This window comes from Crassostrea angulata, chromosome 6, assembly GCF_025612915.1.
Source record: "Crassostrea angulata isolate pt1a10 chromosome 6, ASM2561291v2, whole genome shotgun sequence".
NCBI classification, from domain to species: Eukaryota; Metazoa; Mollusca; class Bivalvia; order Ostreida; family Ostreidae; genus Magallana; species Magallana angulata.
Window position 1 is genome coordinate 19,789,199 of NC_069116.1, and position 16,295 is coordinate 19,805,493.

General features: G+C 31.2%; 1 protein-coding gene across 1 annotated transcript; it reads right to left on the reverse strand.

Annotated features, from left to right (window-relative positions):
• Nucleotides 1–221: 221 nt before the first annotated feature.
• On the reverse strand, nucleotides 222–6,713 carry LOC128186523 (uncharacterized). The gene is made up of 7 exons (XM_052856318.1): nucleotides 6,440–6,713; nucleotides 5,668–5,775; nucleotides 5,440–5,458; nucleotides 4,454–4,504; nucleotides 3,621–3,769; nucleotides 1,781–2,236; nucleotides 222–1,502 (listed from the first exon to the last, which is right to left on the reverse strand). The coding sequence occupies exons 1-7, from the start codon at nucleotides 6,678–6,680 to the stop codon at nucleotides 400–402; spliced, it is 2,127 nt and encodes a 708-aa protein (XP_052712278.1). The 5' UTR covers nucleotides 6,681–6,713; the 3' UTR covers nucleotides 222–399.
• Between the last annotated feature and the right edge of the window lie 9,582 nt (nucleotides 6,714–16,295).

Sequence of the window (16,295 nt, forward strand, 5' to 3'; positions counted from 1 at the left end):
ATAATTAATTTCATTTTTACCTTGGATGTTATAAGAATGTTTTCAATGAAAAAAAAAAGATATCAAAATATATTTTGGAATTGATCGTAGTTTAATATACTTGAAAAATATACAACAATGTCATAAAATAATTGTTTTATAATTGCTTTTCAGTGCTGAAAATAGATGGGTTTCATATACAAACTCTGATGAAAAATGGTACAGCAAAACACTGAACATGTATTTTGTTTTTGAAATGATATATTAAAAGATGATGTTAAGTTATTATTAGATTAGCAAGTCGAAAATAAGTTTTCTTCATACCTGACTGGGCTTAAAGAAAATAAATTACGTTTTAATAATATAGCATTGTTAATATCAAATCAGGACAGGCATATATTTACAGTATACAGTAAATGTTTAATTTTCATAAAACGTTTTTTCCTCTAAAATGGACAGTGCTTTTGTAAACATTTCTCTTTTTAAAGGAACAGCAAATTTATGATGTCTGGAATATCGGTCATCAGGACGCACAAGTTCTAAAGTTCTTGTGTTATCGTAAACTTTTAAAACTGTCCAAAGATTCTCCGATTTTCTCATCAATGCATGAATCAATGCAATTGTAATGAGATCGTGTTTTATTTCTATAACGTTACCATCATCATGCGTATAAGGGGCTAATTGTGATAGGTAGTAAGCTATGGTGTTTCTGTTTAAAGAGGTACTTATTGCATTAACCACATCCATGTCCAGTTCGTCCGCTCTAGGATTAAAAATCGTCACGCACATAATGTAAAAAAGAGAACAAAACAGTTCTCTCTCAGTATTGTATAAACAGTTGAAATGCTCAGTCAATGTCTGGAACGGTTGGCTGCAGAACCATTTGTTTCCAAAGACACCAGGAGCTGCTGATATCATCAGCGTCTGGAAAGGTGTTCCAACCTCACTCGATCTCTGTTCAATCAGCCTTAAAAAATCTTCGACTGAAATATCACCCTGTTTGCTTTTATTATTTTCTTGCTGTAATTTATATATCTGTAATGCTTCAGATTGCGACATTTTGTCCAAGTCTATGAAAAAACTTTTATCTTTGGGAAAAGGGTTGTTTTCGGGGGATATATCTTCAAACACATGCTGATGAATGCCAAGCAAAACGATTGGTTGCTTTCCCCAATTGACAATTTCGCGCATGAACCATTTAAATTTGTTGAACAAATCATTCACAAACACTTGACATCCAAATACGCCAAACAAATTGTCAATACAAATGACTGTTTTTTCTCTGACGTGCTTTGGGATTCTATCAATGCAAGGTTCGTCAAATGATTCCTCCATCCACTCTACAGTCCATCCATCCTCCTTGTACTTTTTTGTTACATACTCCAATGCGGTTGTTTTGCCGCACCCTATGGCACCATGACAGATAACAACTTTTTTTGATTTCATTTTCTCCAAAATATTTGCAATACCCTGTGTTACAATAACTCCATCCTCTAAGATATTGTTTGGCATTACTTTCACATCTGTTAATGACAAAAGCAAAATGATTATGATTACAAATGCAATACCCTAAAGTATTTTTAATTTGTAACTTTTTTTTACATGATATTAAAAACTTCCAAAAAAAGGATACAAATTTCAAAAATTATAATAAATATTAAAAATTCAATTAAAAAGACCACAATGCAATTATATAATAAAGTCTCATAAAATAAAAATAAATGAAAGAAATATTCCAGTTAGCAATGATATAAGTTTTTTTCCTTCATTTTAACTTAACACGCTTTAACTGTTTCCTTACAAATGATTTTTTTCTCGGGACAAAACTCTTTGTAATCATCCTGAATGATCTCTCCGGAAAGATTTCCCCATCTTCCAAGTATCTGATCAGCCTCTTCAACATTTAAAGTTTTATTATCTAAATATTCGTTGACCAAGATCCGTACTCTTTCTATGTCCGCCCCTAAAGAAAGGTCTCCATCTCTTGGCATGTTTCCCCAGCCATTATCCGGACTTGGTATGTCACAAAAATTTGTTAGCAGTATGTATACGACATCTAAATCGAATTTCTTCATATCATCTTCATTATAAACCATCGGGTCACATAATGTTTCCTTGAAGTGATGCTTTAATGATTCAGAATGCGTGACTATTTTATATCTAAGGCTGTCTAGATCTTCATGACAGAAAGCAACAAGTCGAGATTTCATATTATTTCCCAACAGTGAAATCCTGTTCCCATTCTTATACAGATTTTCTAGAGAAAAAAGTATAAATCATGTAAACAAAACAAAATAAACCATTATAACAAGCATGTGCACGATGTTTAGATTAATAAACAATTCTCACGCATTGTAAAAATATTGTTAACTTTTAGAAGGGCATGGTTACATTTTTTTTTCAAATTTACTTTTCCAATTTTGATGTTAACGATGCTTACCTTGGATAGTTCTAAAGATCAGTCAAAATTTTATCATCAGTTGTCATGATATCAGCGTGATACAAAGCTCAATTACAATTCTTTGTTATGTAAACAAGGCACGTGCTATGTCTTTGGGGTTTTCATTTTCTCAAAGGGTGTTACTCCTGGTAAAAGATTCCTTTTATCTGCAAGTTTTTGAAAGTGATTTAACAGTTACTAGTTGTAACTGCTCTTTTTAAACATCGTATTTTCTATTAATCACCCTAGATGTAAGCATATGACGCGAACTTTGTTTACACAAGAAAGAATTGTGAGCTTTGCAATTTGCTTTTAACTTATCAACTGACGCTAAAAGTTTGGCTAACAATTGAAAATACCTTGTTAAGGCATTGTTATTTTCAAAATTTGAAAAGGAAAATTTGAAAAAGGAAATGTGAGCATGTCCCTCATCATTTTAAATTCATCATAAAAACATGCTATAAACCCAATAATTGACAGTGGTTACATTAGGATGATTTTACAGTTTGACATTGATGCAATATCCTAAAATATCTTCGTATTGGTATTAAAGGTGGAAACAAAAAGTTTTTAGCTAACATTTATAGTGTAACTTAAAGTTTATAAAGTAATAATGAAAGACTGTGGAAACAGTGTTATTACTGTTCCGTAGGGGCGTACGAGTCCGGTTGAGTAAATCTAATCATATTCATAATGTAAAGCTTTAAATGTTTGAAATGCAGATAATAAGCATATAAAAATAAATTTAACATTTCACACTTAATAAGACTTTCGAATAATGTTTAAGCCTTACTTAAAACGGGTCTTTCTAGTTCTTAACTTTATGAGATAGTCTAAGATTTGATGGCGTGAATTACATTTCAGAAACGATAAAGTTATTGCAGATGTTTTAACAAATGGCAATTAAGTCAACCATTTAATTAAGTAGAGACTTTTGAGCTTGTTATGCTTAGGACAATAATATCATAAATAACTTTAAACTGCATTTATTTGATATATTTTAATGTAGTTGAATTTATATGACTTGAGTTTCAGTACGAGTTGTGTATTATTACACAGTCTTGTATTTATTGTACATTTTTTTAAATTGGTGTGTATACATTTGTTACATTTACTATAAAATTAAGTATGCACTCATTTAAATATCACAACCAACATTATTTTGATATCAAAACTGATTATACCATGACTTTTATATTACCTGAACTTTCTCTGTGTTTGAATAGTTTTCTTTTTGTCCAAAAGATAAATATAACAAGAAACACTAATATAAAACATATGTATATGATAAATGTAGAAAAAGTGACTGCATTGAAGGATCCAACTTGTTCTGCAATATGCATCCTTGTCCTAAAAAGAACAAAAAAAACCAACACTTTCATGAACTATTGTGTTAATTATACTAATAAGTCTTCTAGTGATAATATTTTGTTCCATTATTCAACGAAATGTTGGGCTTAGTGGATCCACGGAGATATATTACATATAGATAAAGGGGTTAGAGCCAACTTGTATATTTATTCGTGGGCAAATTTGCAATAACTTGCAATAACTTGCAAAATCATGGATACCATCAATAAACTTTTTATTTCATTTCATTTATAAAGTTTGAAGGACAAAAAACATTTTTATGATGAAAAAAAAAACACTTTGAGGCTGAGGATTAAAGTACCTTAAGACGGGTTAGTTATGAATAAGAAATTAAGACTAAACTGATAGTTTCAAAGTTTTGATTGTCCGAATGCAAAGGAAGAAAAGGAGAGTAAGGGATGAGTTATGGTAAACCATGTATAGGTTTGATAATTGATATGATTACCTGAATCGGAATTCGAGATACCCACTAAGAGTGACAGTAGTAAATCACATATATTTTCTCTTACAAGACCACCGGTCCCTCCCCTCAAATGAATTTCAAATTATGACAATTCCTAATTGAATTGAGCATTTAATTTTAAAAGCTCTAAAATGAACAAAATCAACCAGTTTTTGTTGTATCGAAGAAGCTTTCGCGCTTTTATGCCGGTAGATACTTACGTGATAAGCTTGTTTAGTATGACGGTATCCGTTGAAGGTGTAGAAGTTTCACTGAAAAAAATAAAGTAAATTGAATTAATTGCTAATAATATACCTTTTCACGATTTAAGCTTGTAGTTTTAATCGTGACAGTGCCCCTTAAGGTAATAAATGATATCTATGATAAAGCAAACGAAAAAAATAAACGAAACTTTTATGTCGAATTTACTATGGTTTTACAACTACAGTCAAAGTTCGTTATCTCGAACTAGATGGGGCTGTTGAAAAACTTGGAGATATCCAAGTATTCGAGATATCGAGGGTAAAATACTTAAAAATGGGTAGTTGGGACTTAAAAATCACTTCGACATATCCATTGTTCTCGAGATATTGGTGTTCGAGATATGGAAGTTCAACTGTATTCGTTAAATACCAATTTTGTGGATTTCGTTTTTGAATTGCTCCACGAAATTTAATGTTCATTTTATAGTGGTATCTGATAATATATTCTATTGATATGATCGTTGGCCAAATATTTATTTACTCTGGGAGTTGTGAAATTTACTAAGTCATGAAAATTAAAGCACACAAATATAAACAAACACAGGATAATTGTATCATCAATATATAGAATATATAAAGCTGTTGTAGAGTAGAGTTGACTACATGTGAAACCAAAATTAGTAAACAAATGACGGTGTTAATATTGAAGATTCATTTCTTTTTTATCTTTCTTGTAAAAGTATTCTACGTTTCATGTCTCATAAATAGTGTTTGAATACAATTCAACATTTTCGATGCTAAAATTAACATATCTCTTGACATTGATCAAAATACTTTACCAACCATTATGTTATTTGTGAATTCCTACGTATACGTGAGGTTCTTTAATTTTTTAATTTGAGTTGAGGAAAATAATCTCTTTTTTTCAAATACAATATTATCAGACGACGTGAATCATAAAATACTTCACAATATACTTTAAAAAAGATTTAATTTATAAGTACCTTCTATAGCATGCTTCGTCTACAATAAAGTCGATAAAAATAATGTTAATTTTTAGAATATGGAATAACCATGCCATCTTTACACTCAAATATATTTTTGAAAATTGACAACAAAAAGAAAATTCAGAAAGATTTTGCTCTTTTTTTTTTTTTTACCAAACTGCAACCTTAAGGTAAAATAAGTTAATAAATCATTAACTGATATTTTTTTTGATGATTGCGACTTACATCTATAGACTTCAGAAGATCTGTATGCGGTAGTCGGACAACCGGAAGCTGCGACACATTTTATGTAATTTAGATTATAGGTGTCTTCATCCAAAACCGCACAAAAACCTGAAAAATACACAAAATGGAAGGTGCAATTCATTTTAGTAAGGATAATTAGTACTCCGATTATGAAAATAAAACTTCTTGCATATTTTATACAGAATATATTTTTCAATTGAGTAATCTCTCGTCATTAAGAATATAAGTGTGATCTAATTACATGTAAGAGCCGTACAACCGAGGTAGATATGTGTGTTCTGGTCATGTATAGTAAGTGATAAAAGATGAAGCGATCTCGTTCTGCGTCGACAGACAGGTTTGTATCAGCCTTACACATAAAATATAAAAGGCTGTACTGCAAAATTTGCAGAAACAAGTACACTATCATTCGTTCAAATTCTTCAAAACGTTATAATAAGGACAGTGGCAGTGATTAGGCAGACGGCAAGAATGTATTCGCGGTCCGAGGAAATGCTCTTAAAACGAAAATGATGACGACATGACACTACCTCAACAAGCTAAAATCCAAAAGTTACAATGCACAACAAAGAAGCAGATGATGATGTAAACTCTTTCAGGTTTATATCTATTGGAAACGTTCTTGTATATACAAGGCAGTAAAAGAGTTATCTTTTTTAAACACTCAATATACAAACCTGTTTCATCGACTTTATATGGTTTCAAAAATTATTTGATCGCATAAAATCATACAACAGCATTACATTATTACCTGCAGTCGAGAGACCAACAATGGTACATATTTCCCCAAACCTCCCAGGTTGGTTTTCAATGGCTGCACACATGAAATCAGGTATAGGAATTTTACATTGTTTACTCTGAGCTCGTTCTCTCCATTCTACTCCATCTGATGGACATGATGACACTTCTTCAAAACGGTTTCCACAAACGTATGGACACAGAAAAGTAAATGAAAAAATCAAAACACATGAGACGACAATATCTACCTCCATTTTAAATGCAATGGAAAATCCGAAATACGAAACTGAAAGTAGATCGAACTTTATAATTTTTTATCAATAACACTAAACCATTTCTAGCTAAAATGTAAGTGTCGATGTAGATAATTATTTGTCATTTTTCAAAAAGCTTGAAGATGTAAATATTGTGCAATTGTTTTTAAAATAGAAGGTACTGTATATTATACACACATATACACTTTGCGCAAATGGTTAGATGTGCAATGTGAGACCTTACTACCTGTAGGACAGAGATTTAAAAAAATAGCTCGCATATTTTAGAGTTCTATATAACGAAGGTCACAGAGAAGAATTTTTTACCGACTGATTTGTTGGGTAACTTTAAGTGTTATCTGGTTACACAGATAAAAAAATGATATATACGGAAAAATTTATGGCCCTACCATTGTTCTTTTTTAACATTTATACGCAATGCCCTGACTTATTTCTATTGACTAGTCAGCGTACAACGCATTGTGATTTTTACTTTACACATATTTTATATTGTATGTAGATGATTCTTAAAACTTAGAGCACTTAATAGTATTCATTAGTATTATTGCAATAAAAAGTAGGACAATGTTGCAAAGTATGCTTCTGCAGATGGTTTAATTCACACAACTATGGAAATATATACGTATTTTTCAATTTACCTCCGTGAGACCATCTGCTTTTATTAAACTCAGATACTGCAAGTATAATTATACGCCTGTTATACGTTTTAAAAAATTGTGTTAGAAGTTACTTGTATGTAATTTTGTTGGTCAAAATTACATGTAACATTCACGGGAATAGATAACACGAATGCATATAATCAGCTTAAATGTATAAGGCAACTTTTCATTTTACACTAATTTTCTTTCATGATCATGCGAATCAAAAAGTGTACACTGTGTGAATTAAATTTATTTGATGTTAGAAATGTTGCAAGCGGAAACAAATTATCACTGGACAATCCGATTGCCGTGGAATTCAAGTCCTGTGATTCCTCACTAGTCAAATACTCTGAGAGCCAAACAGCTGTCGTTATAATACACCATCATCACTAATTGCTTCTTGGGATTCAATCATTAGCGTAGACTACAACGTCGAAAGTTCAGAACCTTCACCGAGTTTTGCAGTTTGGATATTGGACAAGTACGCATCGATACCGCGCAGACTGTAAACCAACTTTTATTCGCGTCGACTTTATGTCGCAAAGTTCGGAAATACACTGGTACGCGGCGACTAATTTTCGCAAACAAGATGTATATAATTATGCATAGCAATATCATAAGAGAAAAAAAGATTCCCAATTCGTTAAAAAAATAAAACACTAAACAGGGGGTGCGCAAAAAAGATAAACTCAAGCATTAGTGTAAACTGAAGAAAAAAACTTACCTAATATATTGTATACTAGCCTATTTGTTACACAATTGAAAGGTAGTTTATAAAGACAAATGAGATTTGAGTGATTGAAATGACGTGTGATTATGTTTGAATACATGTATGAATAGTTATGAACTCGATCATAGTGGGAAAAAACTTGCATGAAATCAGAGATGATTTTCAATATCTTCTATGAATATAACGTGAAAAATAAACCGCTCGTAGGATTAAGAAATAAAAAATAAATGATGTTATTTTGATACACAACGATTTCGATCCATTTTGAGAAATCAAGTACATATTTATCATAAACTCATGTCCTCGAAATATGTTTGAATGGGTCTTGAATCCTCTCAAGTAGACTTGTAGTAGTACATAGGACGCGTGTTATTTGAATAAACATGGTAAATTACTGATTGATCTGACCTTTGGGATAGTGCCTAAAAGAATCTATGCCGTTTTCACGAGAAAATATTTTAATGACTATTTTTTATATTTAAAAGACGCTTGCTTTTGTTGCAGTTTGCATTAGTTAAGAAAGATAAGTTTAAAATATTGTGTACCGTTAAAGTCCATTATGCACAGTCATATGTTAGCAGTGTTTCGAGATGAAACCTTAGCCTAGTTGTAATAGGATATACATGCATTTCTTAATGGCTATGGGAACAGCTGCAAATTGAGTGTACTCCAAGACAAAAAATATTTCCAAAAGAATTGCCTGAAAGCTGTAAGTAAGGTACTTTATCATGACAAATCAGGTTGGGTCATCCAATATATAATAAATGTCAATAAATTTCGTAAACTCTGAAAATTGAAATTGTCAGTATCCATATATGAAGTCACTACTCTAACAACTGTAATAACTGAAGACTGGATAAAGATTTTAAAAATAAATCTTATTATCAAGAAAATAGTCAAAACAAATATACTGGGTCGTGCACAAAATTACTGTGACACAATAACAAATAAACGTAGTCTCTGTGTGAATTATTGATAACTTCGACCAAATTAAGGGAAAGCTGACTTACATGTATTTTCTCTGCTCAAACATAAACACGCATGCCAAAAAACATAACGGTGATACTACAATGTTGATATAATTCTTTTATCAAAAATAATAACCATTATTATGTATAAAGCTTTTGAGAAGAGTTCCATGCATTTTTTCCTCAAACGTTTCTCATACAAATTCCAAAAACCAAATGTAGATTAGTTCTTGAAACCAATATCCTGATGGCTGTGGAGCCATATACCATCCAATGACCGCCAAAGTCTATAAAACTCTCGGTTTATGTCTTCCTTGATTCGCAATGAAAACAAGAAATGTACTTTTTAAAAATGAGGATTATCATCCATTGAAGAAAAATGTTTGGATCAATCAAATATGACGGATGATATATTGTTTCCCCAAGACAATGTTTCATGCAATCATATTCAACATAAAACTGTTGTGTTTTGAAAAAGGATAAAGTATTTACTATTATTAAATAGCCATGGAAATGAAAAAATGTGCGTGTATAACAAGCTAGGTGACATGACCTTTAAACTATGATTATGGTGATTTGAATTTAGGAAGGAAGAAAAATGATACTATAGTACGTAGTTACAATTTAGAAACATATAATTGTACCAAGTGAACAATCGCCATCATTTGCCTTTTGTGTTAAGGACGATGAAACCAATTGGCTGTGCGAATTGCGCACCTTAAGGAAGTGATTGTAACAAATATCGAATTCTCAATATTACGTCCAAATCACTAAAACTTGATAAAAAATCGCTAATAATGCAATATATAGCTCTTCTACGTTATCATTTACATTATTTATAGAGGCATATGTTCTAAGCTGATATTATAATTTAACAGGGTGAAGTACACTTTTCAATATTATTTTTAAGGGTGCAAGTTTCTTAAGAGAATATTTGCAGTGTAGTTGTATATACGCTAAGGATATTTATAACGATATACATTGATTAGTTAAACCAGACTTTATGCTAGAGTTTCATTCGAATTCAAAGCAGTCAAGCACATTCAATTGAATATAGAGTTACACCGTCTCATGAAAAGTTGAAGGAAAATATGACACACTGCACTTTTGTATGTTATCTCGTTACAACAAAGTCGATGATATAGTATGATGTTCATAAAAAACGTCATTCAAGTATAATATTTGAAATTGCATAAAACATTTGGTGTATCGTAGATTTTTTTTTAATTTCTTCCATCTCACAAGAGCCTTTTTTCACATCATGGTCAATTTGAAATAGATGTAAACGATTAAGTTTTAACACGCCTTTAAATGCAAGAAGTAAGATGTTTTATCATATTAAAAAATAATTTATTAAATGATTAACGCATCAATATAAATCCCTTAAAATAAATAGATGTCAACCAGATATCCATAATTTTTCAGTACTATTTTTTCCAAATATTGTTTTTAGATGGCAGTATCTCTGTGTTTATAGAGTATATTTAAGCCCTCTCGGTATTAAATATTGCGTTGTCGACTCATAAAAGAACAGGAAAGTAAAAGATATTACACGTAAGAATGTTTATTTTTTTTAAAATAACAATGGATTGAAGAGCCTTTTTCCACATCATGGTTAATTTAAAATAGATGTAAAACAATTCAGCTTTAAAAGCATTATTGTCCTTCCGAAAATATCTTAGAGTCAAGGTTTCAAACTATAGGAACGTATATCTGACCCGCCTTTTAATGCAAGAAGTAATATGATGTTTTATCATATTAATGAAATAATTTATCAAAATTATCAAGGCATCTACACAAATCCCTTAAAATAAATAAATGTACCACAGATCTACTTAATTTTTAGATATTATGTTTTATCCTAGTATTGTTTTTAGATAAGACAATATCTCTGTTTGTGTTTATAGGGTACTTCACCCACACAATTTTAAGCCCACTCGGTATTAAATATTGCCTCGTCGACTCATAAAAAATCAGGCGGGTAAAAGATATTACACGTAAGAATGTTTATTGTTTGAAAATTACAATGGATTGAAAAATATATTATAAAAGATTTCAATGTTGCTTATATTAGTGACATACGTATTTATTACTGAGACTAAAAGCTATATTGAAACTGATCCAATTATTACATAGATATGCAAATCTAAAACACACAAGGTGGCGGAATTCAAACCTCATATAATAAATATGACGAATAATAGATCTAGAACATCTACAATCTTCAAATCGAAAGAATGGTTTATAAGAAATGCTTGAAAAAAAAATCGAATAGAATTTGCCATTATTTGAAAATATCACGTCTGTGATAACAACGTATGGTATATTCCGCGTTGGTGGGGTAAAATATAACCTTGGGCTAAAAGTATGAAAATATTGGATGTTGTATTGTTTTCCCCAAATATAACATATATATATATATATATATATATATATATATATATATATATATATATATATATATATATATATATATATATATATATATATATATATATATATATATATATATATAAATGTTTTGATAAAATCGATTTTTAAGGGACTTTATTCATTCTTGTGTGCTTTGGAAAAACAAGTTAACCCTGAATTTAAAAAAAACCCACTGTAAATAGTCCATAAACTATTTTTACTACCTTCGACCAACCTAGAGCCCTTTCACTCATCTAATTTAACCATATATTTGTCTCTTATTACCTGGTTACTATTAGAAACAGTTAGATGATCAATAGAAAAACAAGCAATATATTGCATCTCCCGGTTATGAAAATCTGAATATCTCATAAATCATATATCTTCGGACTTTTCTACTACGAACTTGAAACAATGTCAGGATTCTGCATAATATTGACTCGGGATGGGCTTGATGAAACATCAGTGGACTAATAATTTGTGTCGATTTTACAAAGTGTTGTCATTCGTTTTCCCAGACTAAAGCCAACAGCAGCTGAAGCCTATATTAGGTATTTTATGTACAAGCGTGCAATAAACCACTTGATAATAAATATAAACCGACTTGTCGCGCGATCGGCTTTTTATATATAATTGTCAAACTGGTTCTTTTTGCTCAAGCCGTAAGTCGGTCATCTGAAAATAACCCGATTGTGGGAGAACGAAGGCATCATAATGCTGTGGAATGTATTCTGTTGGATCAAATCCATCAAGTGAATTAAACAATTACTATTAACATACATGTATGCATGGTATTGAACGAGCTCTTCTAACGATTACCATTAATGTCAGAAAGTGGTCTCTGTATCAGTCCCCTATGTATGCAGATATGTTTGCAGTGTACCAAATGTAATATGGTTGATAGAAAAACCGAAGACCTTCCAACTACACGTTTAAAAATGTAATAATTGTCTAAATAACTACACACAAAGGAAATGTAGTGAAGCGAACCTCGGATAACATCGTTGTTTCAAAATTCAAACTTTTACAAACATCCATAGGCATCATTATATTTAGGGTTTTCCGTTTTCAACGGAAAACCCTTCTGTTATTCTACGGTTTCTTTTTCTTTATTATTATACTTTTTTTTCTTTTTCTGACTTTTTTGGAGCGTTATTGCTCAGAAACTATTCAACCGATTTACACCAAATTTTTAGGAGATATAAAGCATCAATGTCGCTACTAATTTTTAAAATTTCAAATGATTACGTCACTTCCGGTTTCAGATATGGACGATTTTGTAAATTTTTAACGGTCATTTTGTCCACGCATCTCCTCTGAAACTAATCATGATAAAAACTTGAAATTTGTAGGGATTGTAGATGAATGTCTGTAGATTGCCCTCCATGCTTCCAATTGCGAAAAATACGCAAGGCCTAGAAGCTCGCCTGAACCTGAAAATTAGCACCAAATTTTTTCACAAAATTTTCGCACATTTTCAGTAATATCTTTTGACGTATAAATATTTTGTAAAAACATGTAATGCAAAAGCTGTTTCAATTTGAAAGGGCTTTTATTTGATATCAAGAAAAAGGGGCTGGCCCCTCAAATTAGGGGCCAAGAGGGCTCTAAAGTCTTTTAGCAATAACTTTTTAGTGAACAATAATTTGTTATCAATTATAGAAGCAAAAATGCTCACTGTACAGCTGTTTATCTATACAGTACCATATTTAAGTCATATATTACGTAATTAGGGTTTCAAGGAGCCAGAAGTTCAAAACTTTGATCATTAATATCTAAAAAAAAAGAGAAATATTTTGAAAAGAAATGTAGAACAAAAGTTGTTCAAAATAATGTTTTGTACAATATGTTATCTTATATGTTTTTGTTTATGACCCCATTTAGGAGTTAAAGGGCCGGCCCCTGAAACACATTTGTACAGATATCTCCAGAACGATAAACATTTTGTGAACACTTGTTGAACAAAATATGTTTATATTTACAAGACCTTTCATTTGATGTCAAGAAAAAGGGGCTGGCCCCTCAAATTAGGGGTCAAGAGGGTTCTAATGTCTTCTTACAATAACTCTTTACTGAGCAATATTTTGTTATTAATTATAGAAGCAAAAATGTTCATTGTACAGCTGTTCATCTATACATTACCACACCTAAGTCATATATTACGTAATTAGGGGTTTCAAGGGGCCAGAACTCAAAACTCTGATCATTAATAACTGAAAAAGGAGAAATATTTTTAAAAGCAATGTAGAACAAAAGTTCTTCAAAATAATGTTCTAAACAATAAGATACATTAATTTTTTTTGTTAGTGGCCCCGGTAAAGAGTTAAAGGGTCGGCCCCTAAAATACAGTTGTTTAGATATCTCGATAACGGTTTACAATTCATGAACACTTGTAGAACAAAATATGTTTATAGTAGCGAGACTTTTTATTTGATATCATGAAAAAGGGGCTGACCCCTCAAATTAGGGGCCAGAAGGGCTACTAAATCTTTTCATAATAACTATTTTCTGACCAATAATTTGATATTAATCATAAAGCAGCAGAGAAGCTTTTATTAAGCTTAATTTAAAACCGAAACCCGTTTTAAAATCGGGCGATGCATTACAGAGATATCGGGGTTTAAAAATTGATTTTTCCGGAAATTTTGATTCCGCGTCTTTGGTTTAAAAAATAGCGTAATGTTTAAAGCAACATTAACTCGTACCAAAAATAATTGTTAAGTCGTACTTGAACACATTCGGATTTTTTTTTGTTAAGTCGTTCTTGAAATCGGAAAGGTGTTTGATAGGTCGTACTTAAAAGCATTCGTATTTTGTTAAGTCGTACCAGGAATAATTCGATTCTTTTCATATTTTATATTTTAGTTACTCTTGTTATTGGTTTAAGAGTTCTGCTTCTTACAGAAACTTCCAGCCTTACTTCCGACATTAACGGAAGACCCACTCGTTGCTTTGCAACGAGCTTTGCTCTAGTTTAAAACTATTTTTCTATCGCGAATATTTAGATCGCATAGCATGAACAGAGACATCAAATTCCGCGTGAGAAGGTTATATTTCATACGCTCGATGTCATTACAATTGAAATTGTAGAGATCAACATACTTCCATAAAATATCCGGGTTATAATAAGGTTTCAGCACTCCAGCTTAAAATTTTAGCGTCTCATATTAACCTTCTTGAAGTAACGTCAAATCCAAAGAACGCCAATTTCAAGAATGCCAAACCTAATAATTGGTTACTGGTGTACTGGACATAATATCTAATATGATGGTAATATACAATACATATTTTGAAAATATCTTTAATTCTTTGATATCTCCGTAATATATACTTGTTTATTTTTTCTCATGCATGTACAATATGTAGAATAATTTTGCCTCTGTGTCCAAAATAATGTCGCCCGTTGTACTGTATGTACATATACATGTATATGTAAAAATAATTTCATCGACTGTCTAAACATTTCTTGTAGACTAAATGAAAATATGTAGAAGTAAAACAAACAAATTTAAATAATAAATTCAATATTAGATAAATAAGATTGCCTGTAGGTAAAGAATTTGCTTTGACCTTGACTCATGCTTCTCTGTTAAATGTTTGTAAATACCCTTTTTTATCGTTTCGCCGTTGCTTATTCTCGCATACAATGCTTGTTCGATAAAGGATGATATTTTCAGGATCTTGAACTTAATTTCTAATTTGAAGGTTAAGATCAAAGCAGTGTCTTCTTAGTGCTTTTCATCCTAACGTTCTTAATTGAAGCGGATTCCCTTTGAGATGGTCACCATATCTATGATGTCTAGTTTCTACCCATTATCAACCTGTGTATGTTAATTGATGTTTTCCTGCATTGGGCACGCAACAAACTATCAAAACTGTGTTCACTTTTTTTTTAATGACATTTGGAGGAAGTACTTGTTTTAACATTGCTAGTTTTTTTTAAAGATAAAAGACCAGGCGATGTTTTCTTGAAAAGCGTTTTTTCTATGCCTTTGCCAAGGATTCCGTCACTTACATAGAAAACAAGCTGGAAATTATATCAATCCAACAGACTTGAAGCCCATTGTTAGATGTTATTTGAAATAATTCATTGCATCCAATAAAAAAGTTACGTCAAAAGGAAAAACAGTGAATTTACTAAATGTAATAATTTTCTTGACTTGATTTGATGTTGTACGGCAACGCGCTTTTAAAAGTTTCACATTAAAAAAAGTTTCAAAGTGTATTAGATTTGGAACCAAATCAAAACCCATTGATAAACTTTCCAAGCCAAAGTAACATGTTTGATGGTAAAGCTTTATCTATATCTGGTTATTGTGCAATTTTCTTTGTATTTCAAGGTATAAGCTTTTATATATGAATTTAATAAAATGATATCAACGAATCAGTGAAATTGTAAAATTAATCGTTATGAATAAATATGTTTAGCTTTACATTTAATCACAATTAAGTATGTTTTGTTGCGATCCTTTCAGAACGACCTTACACCATTTTCCCCAAACATTTATGAAGCTTAAGATGAAAAGGCCAGTTTTGATTTGCTACATACAGCAAGATGTTGAAACTGTGATGCTTACAACTAACTTGTGGTCAACTTGACCGAAAATAATTGGTCAGAACGACCGAAGAGAACCGTATGACGTTAGTGGTAGAATTTATATAGGCGCCATTTTATTCCCCAAGCACACCTCAATAATGTCGTTAATGTGATACATGTAATACGACAGAAATGATAGATTCTTATATTACTTACCACGTAAGTGCGGTGAGGTTAGACAAATGTCATTGGTCATTCAATGTTGAATTCGGATGAATAGCTTCTACTAATTGGAACTTATGGATA